Raw genomic sequence first — 25694 nt, forward strand, 5'->3', positions numbered from 1 at the left:
TATCTACTAGCCTACAACTTACGTGTACTAAATCATATTCGCACTGGATTTCGTTACCGCATTAAAGTAAATGATTTTTAATATTTTACAACAATATTACACAAATCGAACATCAATCTCTGTTAATAGCAGTGATGAACAAAGTTGTAGGTTTTAAACAAGTGCAGTTAACCGATAAATTAAAATATTTATTACATCCGATTTTTGACGATCGCGTGGTATAGGTACCAAAATATAAAATTATACAGTTTACCTGACATATACACTTGTTGGTATGCCCTTTGTACATATACCAGATGCTCGCCAACCATCGCCCTTGAGGAATATTATGGATGTTTACAGAAACATTTAAAACTTTCAGATACATTGTTCAAAGTTGAATTTTCGAAATTGTGCCCATATTCTGCTATTCAGCAATGAATTGTGTTTGCAGTAAGAGATTAACGTATCATCAGTTGTAATAGTATTGACATTAAAATGATCGAAATATCATACCAAACCAGTGAAAAAAAAAAAAAGATTAAACGTGAGTTTCATAGCAATACCAGCAAATATTAGCACCTATGTATAAAATATATCTAGTTTTTCAAAAATGTTTCTACATTTTTATCACAAAGAATATCTGATTATTGACATAGCTCGTAAAAATAATTATACCATGTAGTTCAGTCGACAACCTCCATGCCTTGTTGAGAATTAAGAAAGGTAATTACAGTCATAGCTACAGTTGTAGCCACAGACGGGTTTTGAACAACATTTATAGCAAACTGAGCTGCATCTTGTATTTGAACAGAGCTAAGACATTTACGGACTGCATCAGCAAGATCACGTTGTTGCTGTGGTGTAAGTTCGTACAAAATTACGTCTGTAATTGATTTAAATTTACTCCTCGCCATGTAAGCTGCGGAACATCCTCCAATTGTACCTCCTAGAACATGATACAACAAATGGAAATGGTAGTAAATTTCAAGGTAATACCAAGTAAAAGAGTAGCAATATGCTATAGATATAGTAAATGTATTAATCAACTTGAATATGATTTTTCCAAAAATAGTAATAATAGCAGTTTATATATTGTTACAGTGTGTGTACAACTGTATACCAATAGCTAATCCTATAGGACCGAAGAAGAGACCACCAGCCAGCGTTGACATTCCAGTTATCGCTGCTCCCTTAAAGCTTTCTTTTAAGCTGACATGAACACTTCGAAGTTCAGTGAGTCTGGACACCTCCCATAGCAGTTCTCTTGCAGCCATCTCCATGATGTGTTTGTGAACTGAAACATATTACACGTAATGAACAAAAGAATGTGAAATATAACCAGGAGATAAATTTAGTGAACGTCAGTAGATGAGAATATTTTATGAACCTTAGAATAATTGAGGTGAATTTGGTAACTACTGTTGTAAACTACCTATGCCAGAAGCATACGTTGAGCAGGCTCAGCTAGACAGAGTGTAACGAATAAGCTCGGCTTTTTGGATGATCGACATCATAAGCTAAAGGTGAAACATGATGAATTAGGTTCACTTAGTTGTTACCTAAAACTAGATAGCATTTACAAAGTATACAAGACTGACGTGTAGGTGGCTTTGGATAAGGCCCCAGATTTTCTTATTCTCATCAGGATTCACCTCCACCAATTTAATGAAGGTGAAATCAAAAATGAAATCATTATAAATCGGGGGTTTTTAAGGACAGAGGGGAATTCCCTGTGGAATTCACCTAAAATACCAACCAATAAAAACCGCAATCAGAAGAGAGATAAACTCGTGTGGTAAATGTAAACTTGTAAGAATTACCCATGGACCTTACCTGATTTACCAATGTGGTGTAGTGATGCTGCAACGATGAGTGATAACGGCACTGACGGTGATGAGGAACAAACAGCATTCCAAATTCCTTTAATTTTTCGGGACTGGAAAGAACAAAGAGTCCGATTGAACCAAAATGTAACAGAAGGCATGGATAGTAAAGCAAAGTATTAGATATCTTACAAAACATGTTGTTGCGTGCTGTTTTGGCCTCGTCACGCGATCCTTACCAGTAGAGCACGGAAGGCGCAACTAACAGAAGCATTCCTCTCTCTAGGTAAGACGTACTCACATTATAAATTCCCTTAAAACACAAATCGCGATAGAATGGTTGCGTCGTGTTCCGAGCGTAGAATTGGTACGACTCTAGTGTCAAGAGTACATCACAACTTCACGTATCACGAAACCATACCATGGACGGTATGCAATGTACAGCAAAAACTTGGCATAAACTAAAATTTACGATTCCTAAGAATTATTTGCTACCAAATTATCACTGTACTTACCACTCGAGTGGACCACTAGCTGTATCTGGGAGCGCACAGGCAGCGCACGTTGCTTGTTTTCCCGTTTTCCGAGCGCCTATTTTGAACGGTGAAAGTCTAATCTCAACTTCAACAACTATTGGTATCTAGAAGTTTGTATATTTATTTGTAAGAGAGTTGTTTTATTTAAGGATAGTCGGACGTTTTTTGTATGGAAACCATCAAAAAAAAAAATAACTTGGCTGAATACTAAAAAATTGAAAATTTATTTAAAATAAATGAGTAAATATTACAATCAGTTTATAGTAAGACACTCTTTTTCGTAAGAAAATATTTTTGATTGATTTACTATGCCAGATTATTATACATTTCCTATGAAATTTTCACCTTTACAACTACAACATTGGTGTAGATATGATGTATATTCATACTCTTATTTTATAGTATATATGATAACGTGATAAAATACTTTTTAATAGATGTGTGATATACATTGTATACATATACATGGTAAAAATTGTAAAAAAAACCTTTTATATACATTGAGTTGACAGAAACTAACAACTCAATAGCACGCAGCTGCATTTATGAAACTCCATGACTGTAAAACTATATACAACATTTTCGTACTATTTTATATATTGCACCAAAACTCATGTATACTGTACAAATGGTGCATGTTATGATAATATGCATTTTGTGTATGTATAAGCTTTAAATACATGCAAAGCATGTTATATGTTCAATCGTTTTTACAACTAAACCGAGCTTCCCAGGTACAAAAACTTTAATTACTAATATCAGTGCAATTAGTCTGTTTGATTTCAATCTTAAGAGCGTGAGTCTAAGGTTGGTATAGAATATGATGCACATCCCATTAAATTCATTTGGAAATGAAAAATTCCGAGAATTCATCGCATGTGCCTGTCAAACGATTTCGGTTTTATAGGTATATATTGACTAAGTATAATTCCTGATTTTTGAGTTACATGTATTGTCTCATGGGTATAGTTATCAGACTTCTGTTATAGTGAGATTCATAACTTTCATATTTTGGGATTCTATGAAATCAGTTACAGTCTTAGCTACAAGTTCGGAAAGACCTGGGTTTTGAGCGACCAAAAGATCAAAATCGTCGGTACTTTGCATTCTAATCAATCGGAGGCATTCACGGATTTGTGCAGCAAGCTCACACTTTTGATTTTCTGCGAATTTCATCATAATTACATCAGGGATTGATTCTAAGTTTTCCATCGTAAAGTAAACTGCCGAACCTCCCCCAATTATGGCTCCTGAAAAATGAAACAAGTGTAAGGAAGGTAGTAAATTTTAAAGTAATTTGAGGTAAAAAAAACCAATATAAATAAACTATTAACCCTATTAGATCACTGGTGGTGAATTTCACACCAAACATTATTCAAACTCCCAGTAAAGTCTCTTAGTCATCGAAATGGGCTTTTTGGCGCCATTCTTCATGCGAAGTAAAGACCTTTTTCGACATTTTTGGCACTTTCTCTAACTTTGGTGCTGTTTTACAATATTTAAAAATCAATTTCGGCAGAAAAACTGAGAGAGTTTTTTCTGCCATCCTTAGTATTAGATACACAATAATTAGATATTGTTCTTACAATTAGAATTTTCGAACTCATTTTTTAAGCAAAGTATCACGATTGGGGTGAATTTAACTCTGACCATTTTGCGATTCTATTGGGATGTGACCTATTAGGGTTAAATAAATTTTCGTTTTGATTGAAATATAATTGATGATAAACGATAATTTTATACCAATTGCTATTCCAATAGGGCTGATTAAACTACCAATCGTTCCAGCAGTTATCATTAATACTCCAATTTTTGCGATTCTTGTGTACTTTCCAGATACACCAACAACACCATATTTAAGCTGGGGTAGTTCTGATACTTTCCACAAAAGTTCCCTTGTCGTTATCTCCATGACCTTATATATAACATGATATATTAACAGTAAACGAAGACATTACAAAGATAAGTGATCGATAGATATATGCATTCCAATTAGTGAGAACGTTTTTTAATGTGAAAATACTATTCTATTGATTAGATATCGTTATATTATGCAAAATTGTATACGAGTTTGGAACTAGAAATATGTCGCACATCCAAGTGGCGCTTGTAAAGGCGAAAAAAATGTATTCAAGACATTTGACAGCTGGTAGATGAAAAAGTAACTAAAAAGTAGTGAAGTAGTAGGTATGTGTATGTGTATACATGTGTGTGTATGGTTTAGTCGCATGCTTATTAGGTTTTCTTATGAGGCTGAAGCCAGCAGCTAAAATTAGCAGCTAAACGTTTTAATGTTCATTTGAATAAGGTAGTGAAGACCGAAAATCAAAATTTTGTGAAATTCCCTCAATCTCTGAAACTTTTATAATATAATTATAATGACAAAACTGAACTGTATTTTTCTACTCTCTAAAAGTTTAACGTGTTTTTTGTGACGAATAAACGAATTTAATTTGTGGTTCAAGGGATTGATCATCATATGAGTAAGTAAATTTACCTCGGCTTGAATAGTTACACGAATGTACTGCACAAGGATGTGATACGTGTGCAGAATGTAGCTGTCCGGCTAATACCACAACTGTACTGATTCTTTTGGCGAACATCAGTGCACCAGCATCAAAAGGCACCAGCCGGGGTTCACCGTCCACCCGCCCAACCCAAACGCATCAAGCTCGGCCAGTATCTAAGAAAAAGGGTATTCACCCATATCCTCAGTCAACGCAACTGGACTCTGCGGCAACGGTTCATGCAAAGATATTTAGTTATGAGTGATTTTTATTTGCGAGTGCATATGCAGCTAGTTGCTACTATCCAGCGCATTCAATTGGCCACATCTTTTTCCAGACTTATTTTGATTCACTCTTTGACCAACCTAGACCAACTGCTGAAAAAGCAATTGAATGATTAGAAAATATTGTAAGTTAAATTCCTCTGCTTTCAGAACAAAGGAAATGTTTCTTGAAAGGACGCGTTTCGAGCCACGCAGAGCGCCTGCGCAAACACACGAACGTCATTCAAACGCATCCTGTAGCCGATACCATTTTTTTCTGTTTTTAGACAATCCACTCCAATTTTGCAATAAAAAACACTCAATATATATTACCATATTACTAATCGTTAATATTAGTAGTTTTAGGTATTTAAGATTAATTAGAAAAGCTAATAATAATAATTATTATTATTAGTATTATTATTTTATCAAGGATGGAAAAATTTTTCAAATAATTACGATTAACACACACTACAGTGTCCATGGCATTGTTCGAATATATCAGATTTTTATTCGAAAAACCAGCTTTTAGCGACATCTTACATCTGCACCGTTGTCTGCACGACGATCATCGGGCCCCTTTCTAACATCGCTGGATTAGGCTGGATTTTCACAGGCAGCGAAATCCAGCGGCAGCAAGCAGTGACGCTACGACAGCGAAAAACTGCCTGCGTTGCCCGTGAAAATCCAGCGTTACTGTCAGAGTGTTGCCAATTCTTCGATTTGAGTTCAGTCTCCTTTCGTAGGTTCCATGCTCAATACCTTTGAATATCCCCCTCTCTAGATACGAAAATTTTATAGGTCCACGTCAGTGCGCTGTGCCATGGAGCGACCAGTAAGTGAAGTACTTGTGACGAATGTTCTGTACGACGTACCGCATAACATAACATAACCACAACCACGAATTTGGATCGTGCCGAGTGTGCACAACTTAATAAAAACCATATAAGAGTCACGCTTGCTAGAAGATATTTACGAACAAATTATAAGATAGAAAAGGTAGGTGTACGTTCCACATACGTTATCCTGTACGTTGACGATGTAACATCATTTAGAAAGCTAACAAGAATTAGTTCGAATATTGTTCGTCCACATGTACCAGCTGTTAGTCAGATAACTTTCGACAAGCCCTCTCGTTGTATGGAAAATTAACTCTGCTATTTGTTTCCAAGATAAGCGCTCAAAATGAACTCGTTAGTGTGGATATGTCTCACACTATTGGGGCAATGTTATATAGGAATTAGTGCACAGGGTCAAAGAGTTGCACCGGGAGTTCCACCCCAACATTATCAACAGGTTTGTAAGAAACACTTTACTCGTATCCATTTGATTTCATTGACCTATTTCTGTTCAGGATATTGTACTTAAATCTTCTTTGTAGCCACCACAGCCGCATCAGGTTCATCAGCAGCAACAAATCCATCAGCAACAACAAATCCACCAGCAGCAAGTTCATCAACAACAACAGGTGATTAATCACATGGAACTTTTCATTTTTTTGTTGAACAGAATTATTTACTGCAAAATATGTTAGCAAAAATCGAACCAGGCCAAAAATAGTAGGTTCCGATCTTTGATAATGACAAAGTATATCATCAAAATTTGAGATCTTTATCTAGAATTGTTTCGGAGATAGTGTAAATGCAAACACATCTTAAAATTATCAAAAGTCATATCTTGACCTGAAATTAATACTTTTCTTTTCACCAAAAGCGATGAAGAGTAAAAAAATTTGCTTAGTTATATCAGTTGTTATAAAGTATCTTGCACTGTTTGTTTTACATCATTTATTTCATATCATAGTTATGCATATATCGGTTATCTACTCAAAGGAATATTTAGGTAATGGATCTATGCTCGTGCTCTCATGAATCAGGTAATAATTCATTTTTTACTTAGATCGAATTTTAAAATCCTTGCTCGTTATAGTCTGCTTGGGATCATAGATTTCCAGGTATATGTGACTAACAGAATTTTTGGATAGATGCAATTTTCAAATACCCTGGGAGAAACATGTATAATTTACTACTATATTTTATTTTTGTGATCGTTTCATCGTAATCTCATGAAGGAGTGAATTGTCAGTTTCTTTACACAATGTTCTTTGCTTATAGTTTCAGCAAGTACCAGTGCAACAAGTTCCTGTACAACCAGTTCCCCTCCAGCAGCAACCTCAAGTTCAACATGTGCCGGTACCACAGCAACAGCAGCAACAACAACAACAACAACAACAAGTGCCACATGGTCATAACCATGGGGTACCACAGCCAGGACAAATTCTCAATGCTGCAAACATTGAGCATGAAAAGGCGTAAGTCCAGATTCAAAATTTTATATATGATTGATAGTAAAAGTGTGAGTCATATCACTTTGTAACTTTTTTCAAAATCATAGTAATATTGTATGCATAGTAATATTGTAATGCTATTGATTATTATAAAAAATAGTACAAGATCCTTTAAACATATTACTTTAAATTTTTCATTACTTATTTTGAGAACACTTTATACTGCAGTATTTAATCAAAGAAATAGCTACTGTCGATTCTTGAATTATTACAATAATTTTTATCCAGAACTATCCAAAAAAGGGAATAAACAATGTATATTACCTTAACTTGGTATCTCTTTTTTGCAATCAGACACATAGCAGAGCACATGGAAATACCTATGGACACAAATAAAATGACGGATCAGGAGTTACAGTTCCATTATTTCAAAATGCATGATGCAGACAATAATAACAAATTAGATGGTTGTGAGCTTATAAAATCTCTCATCCATTGGCACGGTATGTACTTCAATTAGTTTTATTTATCAATTTTTCACTTTGGTGAAGGGGATACAGTGTTTTTTTTTACATATTTGAGAACTTAAATTTGCCATAGTATTTGATGCAATTGTGAATCGTTCAAATATATGATGTAATTATACGTATTATATAAGATGCGTCCCGTCTCAGCAGGGTACATGTATGGTTGAAATTATTTAATTCAATTATTCAATTAATCCCTTCTTTTTCAATAATTCTTGGAGTCAAAATCAATGATTGATACCAGATTAATCAAAGCTACGCGAATAATTGAATTCATATGCTGGAATGTTGAAAAAGACTCTACCAATGTTTATTCAGTAGAGCGTTGATTAGCCGAACGCCAATTATTCGAATGGTGATTTGGTTTATCCAAAACGACCAATCATCTGAATGAAGATTCGGTTCAATGGAAATGTCAGTATGTGGAATATAATCCAGTTTAAACTTTCGTTTTTTCGAATAACAGATTGTTAAATAAATTATTGCGCGACATCGTGAGGTCAGACTTTCATGGTGTACCTCCCCTCCACCTGCCTGACCTGAACTTGCACACATTCGGTTTCCAGTGTCAATCGTTACTCGCCTGCAAAGCGTAAAAAAGCAAGCCCTGATATTGGATCTTATGTTTTATGTACAGTAATGTTTAGAAATGCCTTGGGCTTCCGGCTAACTTGTTTTTGGTCCGAAACAAAACTCAAGGTTGATTCTATACAAAGTATGTGACAATGACTCCCAATCTATCACGTTGGCTGCATTGCCAGTCATTGTCACATAATTTGTATAGAATCGGGCTCGCATTTTGTTTTGGACCAAAAAGATGTTAGCCGGATACCCAAGGCATTAATGAACGGTACTGTAGGTATTCTATTACGTTCAAGGAATTAGCATTTTTTTTTCCAAACTGTTCGGTTATTATTTGAATTTTCAACTATCCGAATGATGTCTGGTCCCAATTAATTCAGATAATCAACTCTCTACTGTATACGTCTTTTCTAATATGCTGTACTTTATGAACAATTTTTATAGGCTATATTATTATTCGAGTTGTGTTCTAAAGATTACTTTCAAGGTATTACCTTTGAGCTCTTGAGATTGAAGTAAGATGATTTTGATCAAACCTTGTCTAAAGATACAATTATTAATATGGCCCAATAGGTGGTTCAATAAACTTATTTAGTTAGGATTCAAGCAGCCTTTTTTTAGTATTGCTCTTAATGTGGAAGTTTGTAACGAAAAGTTGTGAAGACATTTGAAAAACTTTGATTTTTAAGCCTAGCTTATGAAAACGAAAAATTTTATGCGAATATCTTATGCAGCATCCATATACTGGCTTTACGATATGACGGTGTATAAGATTGTTTTTTAATGTTGTGTGATGGTTCTTGTGTTTGGCTTTTGCGTGACGTCTCGCATTGCGTTGTGTTCTTGTCGGTTTCTGGTACACAGAGCAAGGGAGTAAGGAGCCAGGGACACCTAATGCCGAGGAAAAAATATTTAAGGATGATGAGCTGGTTGCTTTAATTGATCCAATTTTGGGTATGGACGATACGAACAAAGATGGTTTTATCGATTATCCTGAATTTATTCAGGCACAGCAAAAAGCTGCTGCCACTGGACGACCATAAACTCGTTCAGGCGAGGTCCCAATAGGTGATTCAGGTACATGATATCTTCATATTTATACATCGTTTGTGACCCTTGATGCAGATTGATGAGGTTTCATCGGGGAAGGTCAATGAAAAATTCAACATGTTTGGAAAATACGCTTTTTCCATTTGACCTTCCCCGACGAAACCTTATCAATCGATATCCTTATAGTAACACGTGTACTGATTTTGCACCGTACCCTTAGCTTTAAGCATATATGGCGTATTTTACGTTTGTTATTTTATGTTGCTTAGTGGAAACAATTCGGCACTGAAATTTAACCAAATCTCATGCAAAGTAATAACAAGTGAGACATATTCTGATTTTATTATTTGCGAATATGTTTAGAGACAGAAGAAGGCATGCAGACGGAAAACTATACGGATACGCAGTTGTTAAACGTCATTGAAGCAGTTATGAGTTCGACTGATACTGATGACGACGGGTACATTACATGGTCTGAGTTTATTGCCAGTAACAGTTGAACTATCTAGGTCACATTCCGTATAAAATGATAAAGGTTTATTCTTTATAATTGTGAACAAAAAATGAAACAAAAAAGTTGATAACGAATTTAATAAATGAGAGGTAGTTTTAGATATAATTATAATTTATTCACTCGGAATATCGCAGTCTGCGCCTACCTTTACAGCTGGTTAAGTTTTTGGTGCTGGTTAAGGTGGTTTAATTTTGTCATCAGACAGAGAATCAACAAATCAAAAATGGTCAACTAATATTGTCATGGTACACAAAAGAAATGGAAACTTTGCTGAAACACATTGGATGGAAATCATGGAAAATGTAATTAGAGACTGTACTTGTTGAGAAAAAAAGACAGCACGTTTACTGCACCGATATTAGACATTTTATAGGCGGTTCAAAACCTTGCAGTAAATATAGCACCGTCCGAACTGGATAGATATATGATCATAGTCCTTGTTGTAATCCATGTCTCGTATCCATTATATAATTACTTACAAATACATAAAAAAATGTTAAATATTTTGAAAAAAAAAAATCGCTCAATGGAAAATCAGTAATTCAACTGGGCTCGCTCATTCAGATGGTTTGTGCATCTTTCTCTTACAATAGTCAAACATCTTCCTTACTTCGCTATACAATTCTATTTTCTGGAATATATACAAAGTACCAATAAGGTACAAATTGTTTATGTTTTTGAGAGTTTATAAACTGATTCAACGAGTAATTCCTTAACACATATAATGGTAAACCATTTTAGGTAACAAATATTGTCACTTTGATCTGTTGTAATGTTACACCACCGCAAATTACAACACTCTGAGCCTTTGTATATCAAGTTACCATCTGAGTATGTAACTTAAGTGAATACATTATAGTAAAGTATTTATATGATTTTCTTCTTAAACGTATATTTATCGTAGATTGAACGAGGATAAAATGTAAATAATGATATGCATACAGACCAGGCACTTGATAACGATTATTGTATGCAAAGAAATTTGGGTTGTGTAAATGTTTCAAGTGATATAATTACTTCAAGTGGGTTAGATATTTTATAATGAGTGGGTGAATTGTTTTTGTGCGTTTTATATATCGAAAAAAATGAAGATATGAAGTAAGAGAAAACTGAAGACTAAAATAACTGTCATATTTCACTGTCTATGTAGCGCTTGATCCATGTTAATAAACACTTACAAGTCGACTCGATTGTGATTGCTCACTAGCAATGGCGGTAACTAGTTCGAATGTATCAAGTGCACATTTTATATTTTATATACAAATAAATCGTTATTATTTTAAAAGTTGAGCTTTATTGTACTTCATTTATGACCTGTATAAGGGGATTTGCATTTCTGGTTACGTTATGAATTAATTCTATTTTAATAATGAAAATAAATACTAGAAACATAAGCCATAATTGGTAATATTCATAAGCCAAACAGTTGAAATTGTTATCTTATAATGACCCTAATTTATCTAAACATTTATTGTTACTTGAATCTTGCAATGCTATTGTCTACAAGAGTAATGTCTGTACATTTAAAATCTCTGAAACGGAAGTGATGCTCACCAAAAAAGATTTGCGCTACAAGTGTCATTCAAAGCCGATTATCGATACTGCTATACTTTGCCATATTTATTTTTTCGTATCCTTAGATTAGTCGTTAACAAACTCTCGCTACAAAGAACATACTTTTTCGTGATAGAGTATGGACTGTATTTTCGAAAATCACTATGTTGAAAGTTTTTCCCAAATAGCAACAAGTTGTTATTCTTTAACTGGAACAAGAGCGGAAATTACACATTATCGAAACCAGAAATATTGCTAGATTATGCTGACGTCCGAGTTCACCGCATACAACTTACAATTACATGAGTTTTCAAACTTTTATAGACATAGCACTTTCCAATCTACTATTCGTTTCCCAGGCTACGAATACAATCATGATATTAAATTCGGATTGTCTTCTTAAATTCAGTTCATATTTCACTGTATTAGGTAGTAGTAAAAATGCTTTAAAAAACGCATTGTTACGTTTATATTACGAGTGAGCCAATCAATTATGTTTGAGTTATATCAGAACGACAGTTTCAAACAATTCAAGCGTTCGTCCGTTTGAAAGAAAATCATTGCAGCTTTCGAGCTCTTATGACCGTACCGAACCAGTTCCGTTTAAAGCTGCCTCCTGATTGGTGTAGATGGCGCTGATCGCCACTTTCATGAGTGAAAAACAAAGTTAGAATTATGGTCCAGGGTCCCAGAATTATCGTGCTGCCGTCAGTCGCGTACCGAAAGCGGACAAGCTAGAACGCGCTCATCGCAGTTCACGGATCATGTTTTATTCTACGATGTGTCTAGAATTTGATAATTCTGTAAATTGGGACATAGCCAGGAGGGCAGATACCTGATGGTTAAAAAAAAAAAAAAAATAATAATTCTGTAAATACTTTTCGAACTAGTCAGTTCAGCATAGGAGAAATGTTATGTATGTACCACAGGAAAGTAAAACCGCGTTATCCTGCCTCATTAAGACCTAAAAAATTTAACTGGAAATCAAACCCTTCGTATGAGATAATACGATGAGGCCGTGAATACAGCGAAACGATGTGAACCGTCATGATCCGATACTGTACACGCGTTAGGTGACCGGTGCATCCGCATGCATTCATTCCTTGAGATGTGTCTGTTGACTTTCTAACATTATTACGTATGCCTAGCTTGTTTCGGGATAGAAAAAGTTGTACCACTTTCAACTGCGTATTGTAAGAAGCTTCGGAAGTATTTAAGAAATTATAACTGATTCCCTAGTTAGAACTATAATATATATATATATATATATATATATATATATATATATATATATATATATGGTATATATGAATAACTAAAATAATATAATATTTGATCAATGATATTGAATACGATGAGTTGTAATGGTTTTGATGTGCTTACACATTGTTCATACCATTATGGTATTGATTCAAATTGTTCGGACGTATTTGAAAATCCTTGTTCTCTTCAACTTTTCCGATAATCAATGATCGTTGTTTACTTTCGCCGCGACTTTTGCCCGTAGACTTGATGCTTCGCGGTTCCGAGGACCATCTGTTGACCAATCCAGACGTCTTATAATGACTTCCACGTCTCCATAAATTCAATGTAGAGCGATTCAAACCATACGCTTGTACTCCGTGTTGGACACTGACAATCATACACACTCGCGCGTGGTGGATACGCTTACGTAGGTGGGCGATCTGTACAAATGACTGACAGTTTGAACGACACTTGTGAAACGAAAATCTAGCTTCAAGTTATATTAACATAGATATGAATTCGGCAGAAGATGACGAAAGCCATTGGAATGCTATTGATAAACTGGTATTTAATTTCGAAGATAACGAGGTGCGTTCACCAACGTCTGTCAAACTTGATTCTGTACATAACCTATAAACTTCGTAATAAACGTGATATTCTGTATGTTTCTCTCCAGGAGAACCAAATATTCGGTGTATCGAAAACAACAGCAATTCGCTCCCAAGCAGGAACATCCAGCTTTGATGATGATACAGATGATTACCTAAAATCCGATAACACTCCCTCCAACCTCAAACCTCTGCTGTCTGTTATTTCTGAGAAAACATTAACCAGCAGTACGTATTACAAGTTGTTGATTTGCTTTTCCTAGGGTTATCAGTTCAAAAGCTTAATCCTTGAGTTCCAGCTTATATTCAATAAAAACTATTCCAAAAATGTTGTGGGTATTCGCACTACAAAGTGTACCTATTTTTGTGTCATGTTCAGATACTCTGAATGTTTGTGTGTCCAAAATTTTCGTTTGATCTTAGAATAAATTTAGTATTCGTTTTACTATATGTAGAATTTTAATACAGAATTTTCTTAATGTGTTGCTATCTGAACACAAGAAGGTGCAGAAATATGTTGCCTACGTTTGTTACCTTCAGAAATTTATAGAATACACTTTGAACTTTATCGGGGCACAAGACATTTTGACATGATCTGTGCACAACTCGCATATGATCACTTAAAGTGGTTACTAGCCAGCAATGTGTCTGAAATGATCCATGTAGGTTCACTTTATACTGTGAGTAGACACAACTAAATAACATACGAGCTTACGAAGTAAAAAAGGATTGACTGTATGAATCATAAAAAGTGGTGAATTCAGGTATCAATTACATTATGATACAGTGTATCGTTATTAATTTCAATTGCCCAATTTCATGTATATTGTATTATTACAGTTTTGAAAGCTGAGAACTTGCATAATGTTCATGAAGAAAATCCTCTTGTGCAACCAGACATAACTCTGAGACGAATATTGCTAGGGCAGCCATTTATGTTAGAGCAATATAAATCGCTTGCAAGTAAAACAGAGTTACTTGACTCAGCCATTGCCTCTGGTGATGGAAAGGCCATTTTGATTGTTCGTATAGTAGAAAAAAAATTAATTCTTATTTTAATTGTTTGATATAATAAAACTGAATGTGTAGAGTATGTTTGTCCACAGGTGATAATATTCATTGCAAAAACTCTGAAACAGTCTTTGATCCAGCGGCTACTTATCGAGAGAATTGAAGCAGTTAACATATATGTTCGTTATCTTGCCACAACCTTGCGCACCAATGAGCTCACCGATCTTTTGACGTAAGTTCTGAATTTCAATCTGTAAGTCGAGATTTTTATGTGTAATATATGTGTGGTAGTTTTTAGAATGTGTTATACAATATCATAGTATCTAATTCGAAAGCAGATTACTTGTTATTTTTCAGAATGTTGGGGCATTCCAAAGATGCTGCTGTGAGTACCAAACAATAAGTAACATGTTATTATTATATAAGACATTGAGAAGTTTTTATAAATTTTGTAGTTTTTTAGATGACAAATTTACAAATTGATTTAAAAAATACACCCAACATCAAAAGACTATTACAAAAACTACAGACGTGCTGTAGAATGCATTTTACTGCATTGCCAGATTGTCGGGAAGGATTTTATGTACAAAATTATATTAAGCTTCTTGGTAAGTAATGGCAACTTGCAATTTTGTGGTAATTAGAAGAGACACGAAGGCTTTCACATTTTAAGAACTCCACTTTTCCCTCTACAGAGTGGCAAGTAGCAGTAAAGGCTACAGAACTCAGCGAACCACTTGGTATTTATTCATCTGTATTGGATTGTCTGCAGTATGCTTGCCAGCATCATTGGGATGATTCGGAAGGTTCTCTTGTGTCACCAACAAATCTTTCTAGGCAACATGACGTCTCGCCGAGACAATACCAAAGTGTAGCTCTGACCACTAGAGCATCCATGCAAGCTTGGGATGACATTGAATCTATAGTCTTAACTAAGGTAATTTTCACTGCCAGTTTGTGAAAATTTCATCTATACTACCTGAGTTAGATATTCGATACCATGGTTTTTTTTTATATCAATTGCCTTTTGCTTTAATATTAAAATTTCTTTCTACGTTGGTTTTGAAGTAGTAATTGCCTTATTTGTAAATCGGAGTTTCATTAAATATATTCTCAGGGTTGGCTTGGGAGCAAAAAGTTACAGACGAGTCTAGCGATAGAAGATATTTTGAAAATTCTTCATGAAAATCAGGCTCCATCTTCTCTGCTTGCCAAATTTCTGGGTTATGTAGACGATTTGGACAGAAGAATCAGTTTAGCGAAAAAACTTCAATGTCATCGAGCCGTTATAGATGTGAGTATGCTCATGTAAAATCAGTTCAAATGCAGTTTTCAGTTGTAATGGTTTTAATACACAATACGAAGATATTATCTCGAACAAGTGCAACCGATTAGGCAGTAATAGTGAAAAGCCTGTGGTAAATACTAATATCAGTAATCAAAAGTTATAATTGACTTACAACAAAAGTTATAATTGACTTACAAGAAAGGTGTCCTAGGTTGATCTCTCACTTATTTTTTAGTCTACTATAACACATTACAAAAGAAATCCATTCGGAACGATCAACCTGGGATACCTACCTTGTCAGTAAAACTTCAATGATGATTATTGATGTACAATTGTATACTTTTTTACAATATTATTTTATACCCATACATATCATTTTTTTTTTAGATATTCATTTTACAAAGAGATCGTGTGGCTTTGAGTGAGTACAAATCCAGCCTTCACTCACAGTCAGAGCAGTACTTTTATGCTGAAAATGCGTTACGTGTCTCGACTGTGAAATGGAAAAATTAATTTACCATAGCGGTTAACTATATGTATGTATATTCAATTATTAAATTAAATTAAATATTTACCACAAGCATAATACTCAATACACGTATGTTTATATTATTAATTCTATTCGATTTTTGCCTTTGACATTCTAAAGCCTTAGATCTATATTGTTCCTTCTGTTACACTAGGATTAATGCTATTGTCATTATCGTACTGAAGCTCAAGCCTAAGAGACTGACATAGATGTATTGTCTGCTCAGTTAATAACTAATGAACACAGATACGTGAATTAGATTGATAATGGGATATGAAATCGTACAATTTGGACTTGCCATTCAGGTCGCCAAGCAGTTGACATGAATGCAGGCTGTTATTGATAGTTATATTATTTATTCAGGAGCTCCAACCGCCTAATCATCAGTTTTAATCCTGCTTTTGAACAGTTCACAAATTTACTAGTTAATAATGTTTGCGGTTTCTTGTAGTTGTATATTATTTTTGCTAATAAGGCTCAGTACAGCTGATCATATGATGCAATTGGTTATCAATGCGTTTTCTGAATACAATTCAGTTCACTGCCACATTTTACTATTTTCGAGTTCTGGTATATTCTATGAGCAAAGAGCATTGGTCGATTTTTATAGAGCTGCTATACTGAATAATTATACACCAACAGTCATGGAGAATATAATTGACGAAACTGGAAAAAACAATACCTTCTACAGCCGAAACCAATGCGTTAGACCGCTCAGATCATTTATTATGGGTAATGTTAGTAACATCGCCAAGTATATGGTAAGACAAATAATATTTGATATAATTTGTGTGCTTTAATTTTTTTTTTAAATCTCGAATATTGATCAATGATGCTAATATTACTTAAAATCTTTAGTATTTAGCCAAACTTTGAAGGTTTATACGAAAAATTGATAAAATTTTCTTAGGTAATAGCAGAAAGGAGTAAAAATACATTAAAAGATATATGGTTATTGTTTGTAAAAGACAGTTATGAACAAGAACTGATAATCAGTCAAGTAGAACTTTCGATAAGAAGCGAAGTATACATAGCTAGACGAACAGTTGATGGATATGAATTTTGGGAAATTTATCAAACTGCTAAGAAAGAGTCAATTCGTGCAATCTATTATGGTAATTGGACCATCGATGCAGGTTTATCTGTAACGGAATTGAGCGTATTGGAGCGACGAAATAATTTCAGAGGAGCTGTTCTTCGTGCTATTATGTTTGAAACGGTAGTTGCAATGTCAATACTGGCCTCTAGTATCACCTATTGTGTACCAATAAAAAGAGATTTGCAAATGAATTTCAGGACAGATATACTAAAACTAAGGAAAGTCTTCAAACAAGATTAATGAAATGTGTTTGGAATTTGCTCGAAGAGAAGTTAAACTTTACGTGAGTAACATCAGATCCAAAGATCTAGTGCAGCTATACACAAGTTCGTGCTCATGTTTCACATGTTTGCTCATGTTTCTACAGGACAAAACCTGTGGTCTTGTTAGATAGTTATTCGGAACATCAAGTTCACAATAATAACTGGAACGACATAATTTTTGGATTATTAGCTAAGAATAAAGCAGACGTATCCATGGTAGCCCCCTCGGCAGAGTCCTTTAGCCCACATATTATAGATCAGAGTGGCCTCCTTGACAAAACTGAGTATGTTTGTGATTGAGGCATGAGTGTATCATAAACTCCTGTATTTATTAGATACAGTCACTAGTCGAATTTAATAAATAAACTCATTTAATTAAAGGTATAGAATATTTATAAAAAAATACGAAGTTGGTCTGGACTCATGGTTTCATTTTTTCGATCCATTGAGACCAAATGTATGGTACGTGACAGTTTTAATGACTGTTATGTTGTCGGTGATGATACTATTGATGAATCGTATTGCCTGCAAAGTTGGCCTTATTAAATCTCGGTATTATTATTCAGATGTGTGTATTGCACTACACCGCATGTTATGCTTACAAGGTGCGTATCTTATATAGTTTTACATAAAATCAATCAGGTAATCAACACTTTATTACTACTTTCATTACCGTTATGCATTCTATTACGACTAGATGTTATAATGTTCTCTTTGTTATATGCAGGAGGAGATATACAACAAGAACTGTCTTCCATGAGTCTGCTATTTGTGTTTATAAATTTTTGGACATACTTAATTCAAATCATGTATTCCGCTGCTTTGGCTTCGAGCATGGCTATCAAACACTACGAAGTTCCATTTCACTCATTGAAAGAACTTCTGGCAGATGGCAATTACGAATTCGGTGTTCATCGATACAGCACAGAATACGCTCTTTTTTACGTAAATAAAAATTTTGTTCTATTTTATTAAAAAATAAGTTATTTATTTTTTTACGTTTTTTAAATTTAGTTTATTCTATTCAAGAGTATTGATTACAGAGAACGAATGATACGTTTCTTATGAAATTGAATACAGCTGTGATGGAGCAAAATGTGTCTAAGCTACCAACAACATATTTAGAAGGACTGAAACGAGTTTGTTCTGAAAACAAATATGCTTTTATGGCTGGCAAACTGCATGTTTTTGAATTACAATCTCAATTACCTTGCGAGCTTCACTACTTAACAGATGAAGAATATACAGTGAATAGTGCCTATGCTATGTCTAAACATAATGAGTATTTGCCCCTCATCAATGGATGGTAAGATAAAACAGAGTGTATGAGGCGGTTCCATCTCAGTTGGATACTTTTTCTGAGCATAAGTTTTTCATTAAAGCGTGATTCTAAAATTTCTGCCAATTAAAGGGTAAAACATTTGCATTCCCAAATTACCTTTGAAAATATTCTTCAAACAACAAGAAGCAAAGATGGAAATTCAAAGATTGATCCACACGCACAGAAGTTTTCACCTTTTTCAAAATTGTCGCAAGATAAATATCTACTAAATCATTCTACTACTGGGTAAATGACTAAACCACTAGAAATTGTTTTCTTCTCAGTTAAGAACCAAAATTTCATACGCTTTAAAATGACAGTCTCATTTACCGAAAAGTGATCCGGATGAGCTAGACCCCCTAATGCAGTATGACTATGACTGCCTATGAGAGATTCATATTGCTACAAAAGCATCAGGAATTTGTTGAATATGCACGATAGTGACACACTAAATAATTTTTCCGCAGGTTGTGCAAATTAAAGGAAGCTGGGTTGATAAGCAAAATTAATAGCGACGTGCTAGGGCTTAGACAACATTTCTCGGATGATTCGCGGACTTTTAAAAGCAGAGAACTTCAAGATACAATCATTTTACAACTTCTGTTTATTGTAGGTATTATACTATCGATTGTGACACTTTGTGCCGAAAGAACATATAACAGGATGAGAAGAAATGGTCTAAAAGCAAGAACTACTTCTGTTCACAGTTAGGAATATGACAAGGAGTTTGACTTAATTATACTGGCATATTCATGAACAACAATCGATCTGAAATAATTGAAGGTTTTTACTCTCCAAACTGTATTGTATACAGGAAAAAAAAATTCAGTATTTCGTTCAACAAAATTTTGTCGTTGAGTATTGTATTTACTTCATAAATTTCAAACTTGAATGGTATTAAACAATGAAGCTTAAAAAATACTTGAGTCTAAAGCAAATTCTTTTTGTACTTTGTGTGAACACAAATTACTGATTCAACTCCTCCACGTATAAACAAACACAAAATATGATTGTGTAACTTCAGCCACGTTTGAGGGCTATACAAATATGATGATAAATGTTCAATATCTATAACAAATCATGTTGATAATACATGAATGTAAATGACCTTCAATTGGAGCTTCTTATACTAACATAATTTATAGTAAAAAAAAGTAGGTATAAGGTTAATAATGACGTTTTAAAATGTTGTCTCAATTAGAACTTCTTACGGTTTACTAAATCGTTCAGGTGTTTCTTCTGAGCTTTCTGAAAAAGATAATGTTCAGCATGAGTGTTATTCAATACAAAGAATTTTTTTTACAATGAGACTATTTTATTCATTGAACAATGGCTAAACTATTTTAAAATTGGTGTAACTTCCGGGAAATACTTAGTGGAGTTACTAATAACAGCTATAACTTACTTTCGTAAACTTGGTTCTTTTAAATTTACTGGTGCTTTGGGTCGTCTGGACCTGCTCGCTTCACTTGTACTGTGTGTACTGCTATTGCTATCAGTAACTGCATCAGAGTTCCTACTGTCGAGCATCCTCTGATTTGTTGTGTCGCTAATGAAAAAAATGACAAATCATATTTTGACTAACTATTTCAATAATTTGAAGTAATCAAAATGAATTTAATAAGGGGTGTTGGATGCGTGGCTGATCTTTTATATACATATATGATAATGTTGAAAGTCTAGAACAAATTCTGTTCAATACTTGAAGTTTTTGCATAAATGTTACAAATTTTTTAAGGAGTACGTGTACATAACGATTTCATTATGAACATTTTGCAATTAGAAGATTTAGTGAGTAGGAATAAAATATGATCAACATTTTTTTTTTTATTCAAATTTAAAACAATCATGGCCGTTCAATTACTTAATTCATCTGATGGTAACTGTTCCAAAACGTATTGATGTAGTTATCGCTGTGGGAAAAGTTTCAACTGTGAGCAGAGACATTAGATTTCAAATAGAATCTATGTACACATGACAGCTCTCGTTCTTATTTTTATTGTAAAATATACTGTAGTTATCGAACTCAGTAAACGAAAAGGGTGAGTCAATCCTACATTTAATGATTTTGTGATAAATCAATTAGAATAAATTGATATATTATCCAAACTAATTTTTTTTGGCACTTTATGGTACACATCAGGTACCGAGTACAAAAAACTACCCACATGTAAATACCTAAAATATAGTTTACGTCAAATACATTATACTCCAAGTATACCTTTGCATCAAAGAGTTCTTCTAACCGATGAATAAATCAATTTTATAATCCTCGGGATATAAGTGAAAGCAAAGTAAATATGAGATTAAATTATACATACAAGTCAGTGGTTTTGTCTATAACACACTCATCAGGAGTTGTTGACTTTGCTTTCATGTCGCTGTCGGTGAGCTTTTCCAGTAGAACTTTGGCAGTGCTTGGATCTTTGACAGTTTTGAGCTTTGTTGGTTTGGTCAATTTTCTTTTAAGTACCAACTCAGAGTCTGAATCACTGGATTCATTTTCGTCAAAAGTTACATTTTTGGCGAGTTTCTTTTTTTTGGTTGGACGTTTTGGTTTATGAATATTGGAGATCTCATCAATTCTCGGTAGTTGGAGACTGACATGATTCGAAAATCTGTTTTCGACATTTTCGTCATACAAGTTTGGTGGGCCATTGGGTTGTACTATTCGTTGAATTGTAGTTGTAACTTCTGGTTCTGAATCGTTAGATTCCATCGGGGGTACAACAGGACTATTTAAAACTGGTAACCGAAGATCATTGATATTAAACCTAGAAAGTTGAGGTCTTTTGGCAAACTGCAACATGATCGTATCTTCGTCATCATCTTCATTTTCGATATAATGCTGGCGCCGATCTGTTACAAATTCGTCTGACCGATTCATTGTAACTAATTCATCTGATTGATTCGTAGTTAGATTACAAGACGGTTCACCTCTATGTTCATAGCTGTTCGATGATTCAACTACCCTGACTGGATTTAAAGCAACATTTTCAATACTTTCATTCTGAATGTGACGATTTGCAATACTCGTAGTAATGTGATTCAGATTAGAGATCAATTTAGTTGTTGGAACATGCGCGAGTCTTTGGCGAGTATTAATGCATTCTGTAAATTCCATATCATCTTCAGAATCGTTTCCTACTCCTTTTTCTGAGTCTGATGAGTCTATTTTTCTCACAACGTGTTTTCTGCTGAAAATTTGCGCAGTATTTTCTAAATCTGTATCGGCAATTGACGGATCAGTGGTAGAACGATTTAGTAACCAACTAGGTCCTTCCAGAGGGTCTTCCACTTCTGGTTCGATAAGTGTATCTTGAATCGTTTCTGAGCTATTTTCAGTCTGTGATTTTCGGATATTTGAAGGGGTCTGTAGTGTGTTATCGAAGCTTTTTCGTGACCCTTTGGTCTGTTGCATAGTGATATTACGATTGGATGAGCCCGCATCAATATTTTGCGATTCATTTTCTTCAGTGTTTGATAGTCGATGCAAGTCTCCGTTTCCCTGAGAGTTTCGCAACTGCAATGAAATAGATATTGTTAAATTTATAATAGGAATATGGTAAAAAATTTAATACCACTGTGCGATCAGAAAACATTACGAGTTTAATGGGTAATCAATTTTCTACATTCTAGACTTGAGTAAAGTAACGAACCGTTCTAACATTAATAGTTTGCGAATTTCTTAGCAGCTTAGAAACATCGCATAATGCAACACTGGGACTTTGTATTTGACTAATAAGCGTCTTTCCATGTTTTCTTGTACGGCCATTGGGAAGCTCCCCAGAATGTCGTCCGGACAGCCTCGTCTCCGGTCTGTCGAGTGTACCTGCCTCGTCATCTGTGAAAAGATGATTGATCAATTAAAATGTTTCACTCTGATTCTGGAGAGTGTCAAACTATTAACGTGTATTTTGTGTTTAGGGGGACGCAGGATTATCGAACTACAGGCTACTACTGTATCCCACTCGAAAATTTGCTACTGAAACTTCTATTGATAACAATGAGTTTTTCAGTTTTCGATTTATAGCCGTTTGAAATTAAGTTATCTAGAAGCGTCTAATGGCTCAGGACATGGTCGCTGAACTGGTGTTATTAAGCAAAAAGTAGGATTGGCCAATTTGAAACGGCTAAAACTTGCAAACCATAAAAATAAATTTCTCATAAGCGTCCAAAGTTCCTGTAGTAAATTCTTATGAAAAATGTATTGAAAGCTTAAGGTAGGATAATTCTAGATCATTCTGTAGGTACAAAAGCTTACCGTCAACTCCTACGAATTCTACCGGTATTCTCTCAGGTTGTCTTCGTCTACGCTCACTTTCCTAGGATCATAAAATGTGCTTGAAAGTATTATTAACTGTTTCTGTTGATTCTAAGTGGGTGGGAAAATGGAAGAAACAACTCTAGTACATACATATCCAAGCCTGCTGGAATTTGTGATGGCTGCAGTATGTCTAGTCCCGCTTGTATTGATTGTGGAATGATCATGATGCTCTGAAGATGCTTCTTGGATAACACTAAGATCTAGCAAATTGTTCAGCCGTGACATATTAACTCTGCGTAAATTAATTGTAGGTTTAGTAATTGTGTGACCGCTGACCATAGGCTTGACCACTCCTCGTGCTGGAGATTTTGTGGAAAGTCTACGAGTTGATTCTCGTCCTGGAAACAAGTGATGGTTATAGATGTTTTGTCTGACAACTGGATGTAGGAATATTTGTGTTCCATTAGTGTATTTGTGCTTCAAAGAATATATATCATTTTGCAATATATAGTTGATACTTGGTTCATGCAACACAAATTATTTATCTACAAATTTTTTCTTATTTTCAAAGTCAAAGAATTGGTTGCAATAAACAGTTTGTTCACAATATGAAAAATTTTGTATGTTGATGGATATATAAACGTACAACAGAAAGTACAGAAATTATTGATGTGCTTACTTGTGGAAAGAGCAGTGTTAGTTTGCAAACTAGTGTCATTTTTGCGTGAATATTGTTGGCAACACATTATAGTCTGTGTCACATAGTTTGTCATTGTTACTAACATAGACAACATTTCCTTGGCATTGTTTTGTATATCTGTAAGCATCATCTGCAAAAGAAATAAAGAAAATTGCTATGATTATATTAATATAGTTAACTTTAATGTTGAATTAAAAATTATAAGTGCATTTGTTTGTATCTGATAACTTCGTGAGGGAGGAAAGAGGATATGAGTTATTTTTACATCACGCTTGTTGCACGCCAATCTCAGTGTCTGCAGCTGACTGGTGAGATCAACTTTTTCAGAGAAGAGTAATTGATTTTCCTGTTTCTGAATGGATAAAGCCTTTGCTAATAACCTGTTGTTGGTCTTGAGTTTTCCACATACTAAAATTCATCACAGAACTTATGTATTATTTGTATTTATTATATATTGCTTGGCAAATAAACCTTCAATTTATTATCCGAACATTTCATGACTTACATGGATTGAAAGATCTGATTTTAGAGTTTCCTCCAAACTTTTGGCCTCTCTTGGCCAGTACTTTACTTCTGTTGACACGGCGTTGTCTTGCAATTGATGGCATTTTGGATTATTCTGTAACGATAGCGCAAGGAAATGACTGATCATTTGGCTCAATTTGCATTTAAAACATCAAGCTGTGATCGAGATTATTTAACTTTTAGCTTATTATGATAAAGTACAAGTATTCACAATAGATAAGTTTAGGTCACTCATATTTGAATTCGATGTTACCTAATTACATTTGAGAATTGAACTTCAGTTGCCAATAAGGGCTAATGATGTTAGGATTGCAAGGGAGCGTAATTCTGATTGAAATGATTCTAGGAGACCGATTTGACCAATGTTGGGCAAAACATAATTCAGCTTATCAACCGTGAACACTGGGATCTTAGAGCACAAGTGTAATTGCCCAGTTTTTAGACTTTTGAGTAATGCAAAATAAATTTTAATGATTTGATTATGCATGAAGAAATAGAGTTGAAATGAAAGGTAACAGACTACGAACAATGCGAAATGTTTTGGCTCATTTCAACTTTGGTTACATCGTAGGAGAAATATCGGGTTGTTTTTAATTACCGTTAAAGGAATTGTTTTTCAACCTCTTAACCCAGCCACCGGGGTTTCGAAGCGAACGAGGCGTAAATTTTTGGGAAAAGACGCTGAATCCACGTCTGTCGTCAGCTTGGCAATTATTGATACAAAAGTCATTGGGGTATTAGGGTTATTCTAAGTCAATATATTTCAAGTAAAAATATAGTTGGATTGAAGATTTCTAATGCAAAGACTCGTTTGGTGCAATTGTGCAATTTCGACAGCACAGCTTCGAAACCGATGACTGAAGATATTCGAAACTGTTAAATGTATGTACAGTTAAACGCTAGACGGCGGAGCTGGACGGTACGAATACGAACTAAAGCCACTAAAGCATGAGGATCGAGAGAAAAGCCGAAAGGGAGCCCACGCTCGTCTTTTCGTGTTTCGTTCTCTGACCAATCTGACACAAATAGGTGTTTGGAACTAACTTTCGAGGTGCTTAGTCGGTACAAGTCGGTAAACATAAGTCTGTAACTGATCTATACTCCGCCGTATTTAACATCACGAAAACAGTGAATGTTTCTAATTTTTTCGTTTTCGATTACCGATTTCCATAAATGCCTTCGGCAGTGTTCATTGCTTTAGTGAGGCTAAATA

General features: G+C 34.5%; 6 protein-coding genes across 10 annotated transcripts; 3 read left to right on the top strand and 3 right to left on the bottom strand.

Moving 5' to 3' along the window:
- Positions 1-215: 215 nt before the first annotated feature.
- LOC124408831 (protein C19orf12 homolog) lies at positions 216-2127 on the bottom strand. 2 transcript variants are annotated; one of them, XM_046886071.1, is made up of 4 exons: positions 1998-2127; positions 1816-1918; positions 1103-1276; positions 216-928 (listed from the first exon to the last, which is right to left on the bottom strand). In XM_046886071.1, the coding sequence occupies exons 3-4, from the start codon at positions 1260-1262 to the stop codon at positions 666-668; spliced, it is 423 nt and encodes a 140-aa protein (XP_046742027.1). In that variant the 5' UTR covers positions 1263-1276; positions 1816-1918; positions 1998-2127; the 3' UTR covers positions 216-665. The 2 variants fall into 2 exon arrangements, with proteins under 2 accessions (XP_046742027.1, XP_046742026.1); XM_046886070.1 differs by having other exon boundaries at positions 1816-2105.
- Positions 2128-3273: 1146 nt separating this feature from the next.
- Positions 3274-4954, bottom strand: LOC124408832. The gene is made up of 3 exons (XM_046886072.1): positions 4839-4954; positions 4085-4256; positions 3274-3591 (listed from the first exon to the last, which is right to left on the bottom strand). Exons 2-3 carry the CDS (start codon positions 4251-4253, stop codon positions 3314-3316), a joined length of 447 nt encoding a protein of 148 aa, XP_046742028.1. The 5' UTR covers positions 4254-4256; positions 4839-4954; the 3' UTR covers positions 3274-3313.
- A 937-nt stretch (positions 4955-5891) lies between these two features.
- LOC124408829 (putative cyclin-dependent serine/threonine-protein kinase DDB_G0272797/DDB_G0274007) lies at positions 5892-11361 on the top strand. 2 transcript variants are annotated; one of them, XM_046886068.1, is made up of 7 exons: positions 5896-6110; positions 6284-6407; positions 6493-6579; positions 7226-7422; positions 7753-7901; positions 9372-9560; positions 9921-10126. In XM_046886068.1, exons 2-6 carry the CDS (start codon positions 6297-6299, stop codon positions 9548-9550), a joined length of 723 nt encoding a protein of 240 aa, XP_046742024.1. In that variant the 5' UTR covers positions 5896-6110; positions 6284-6296; the 3' UTR covers positions 9551-9560; positions 9921-10126. The 2 variants fall into 2 exon arrangements, with proteins under 2 accessions (XP_046742025.1, XP_046742024.1); XM_046886069.1 differs by lacking the exon at positions 9372-9560 and having other exon boundaries at positions 5892-6110; positions 9921-11361.
- Positions 11362-13290: 1929 nt separating this feature from the next.
- Positions 13291-16988, top strand: LOC124409608 (spermatogenesis-defective protein 39 homolog). 2 transcript variants are annotated; one of them, XM_046887330.1, is made up of 10 exons: positions 13291-13458; positions 13547-13706; positions 14319-14500; positions 14585-14721; positions 14847-14874; positions 14953-15097; positions 15185-15426; positions 15607-15783; positions 16165-16313; positions 16949-16988. In XM_046887330.1, the coding sequence occupies exons 1-9, from the start codon at positions 13384-13386 to the stop codon at positions 16288-16290; spliced, it is 1272 nt and encodes a 423-aa protein (XP_046743286.1). In that variant the 5' UTR covers positions 13291-13383; the 3' UTR covers positions 16291-16313; positions 16949-16988. The 2 variants fall into 2 exon arrangements, with proteins under 2 accessions (XP_046743286.1, XP_046743287.1); XM_046887331.1 differs by lacking the exon at positions 16949-16988 and having other exon boundaries at positions 16165-16573.
- LOC124409607 lies at positions 16723-20131 on the top strand. The gene is made up of 8 exons (XM_046887328.1): positions 16723-17067; positions 17217-17525; positions 17603-17688; positions 17773-17952; positions 18050-18273; positions 18396-18613; positions 18712-18974; positions 19457-20131. The coding sequence occupies exons 1-8, from the start codon at positions 16738-16740 to the stop codon at positions 19698-19700; spliced, it is 1854 nt and encodes a 617-aa protein (XP_046743284.1). The 5' UTR covers positions 16723-16737; the 3' UTR covers positions 19701-20131.
- On the bottom strand, positions 19461-25356 carry LOC124409606. 2 transcript variants are annotated; one of them, XM_046887326.1, is made up of 10 exons: positions 25080-25356; positions 24462-24575; positions 24222-24364; positions 23936-24086; positions 23407-23654; positions 23254-23314; positions 22649-22833; positions 21311-22512; positions 20395-20538; positions 19461-20237 (listed from the first exon to the last, which is right to left on the bottom strand). In XM_046887326.1, the coding sequence occupies exons 2-10, from the start codon at positions 24562-24564 to the stop codon at positions 20216-20218; spliced, it is 2259 nt and encodes a 752-aa protein (XP_046743282.1). In that variant the 5' UTR covers positions 24565-24575; positions 25080-25356; the 3' UTR covers positions 19461-20215. The 2 variants fall into 2 exon arrangements, with proteins under 2 accessions (XP_046743282.1, XP_046743283.1); XM_046887327.1 differs by lacking the exon at positions 25080-25356 and adding an exon at positions 24735-24791.
- Positions 25357-25694: the final 338 nt, after the last annotated feature.

Source organism: Diprion similis, chromosome 8, assembly GCF_021155765.1.
Source record: "Diprion similis isolate iyDipSimi1 chromosome 8, iyDipSimi1.1, whole genome shotgun sequence".
NCBI classification, from domain to species: Eukaryota; Metazoa; Arthropoda; class Insecta; order Hymenoptera; family Diprionidae; genus Diprion; species Diprion similis.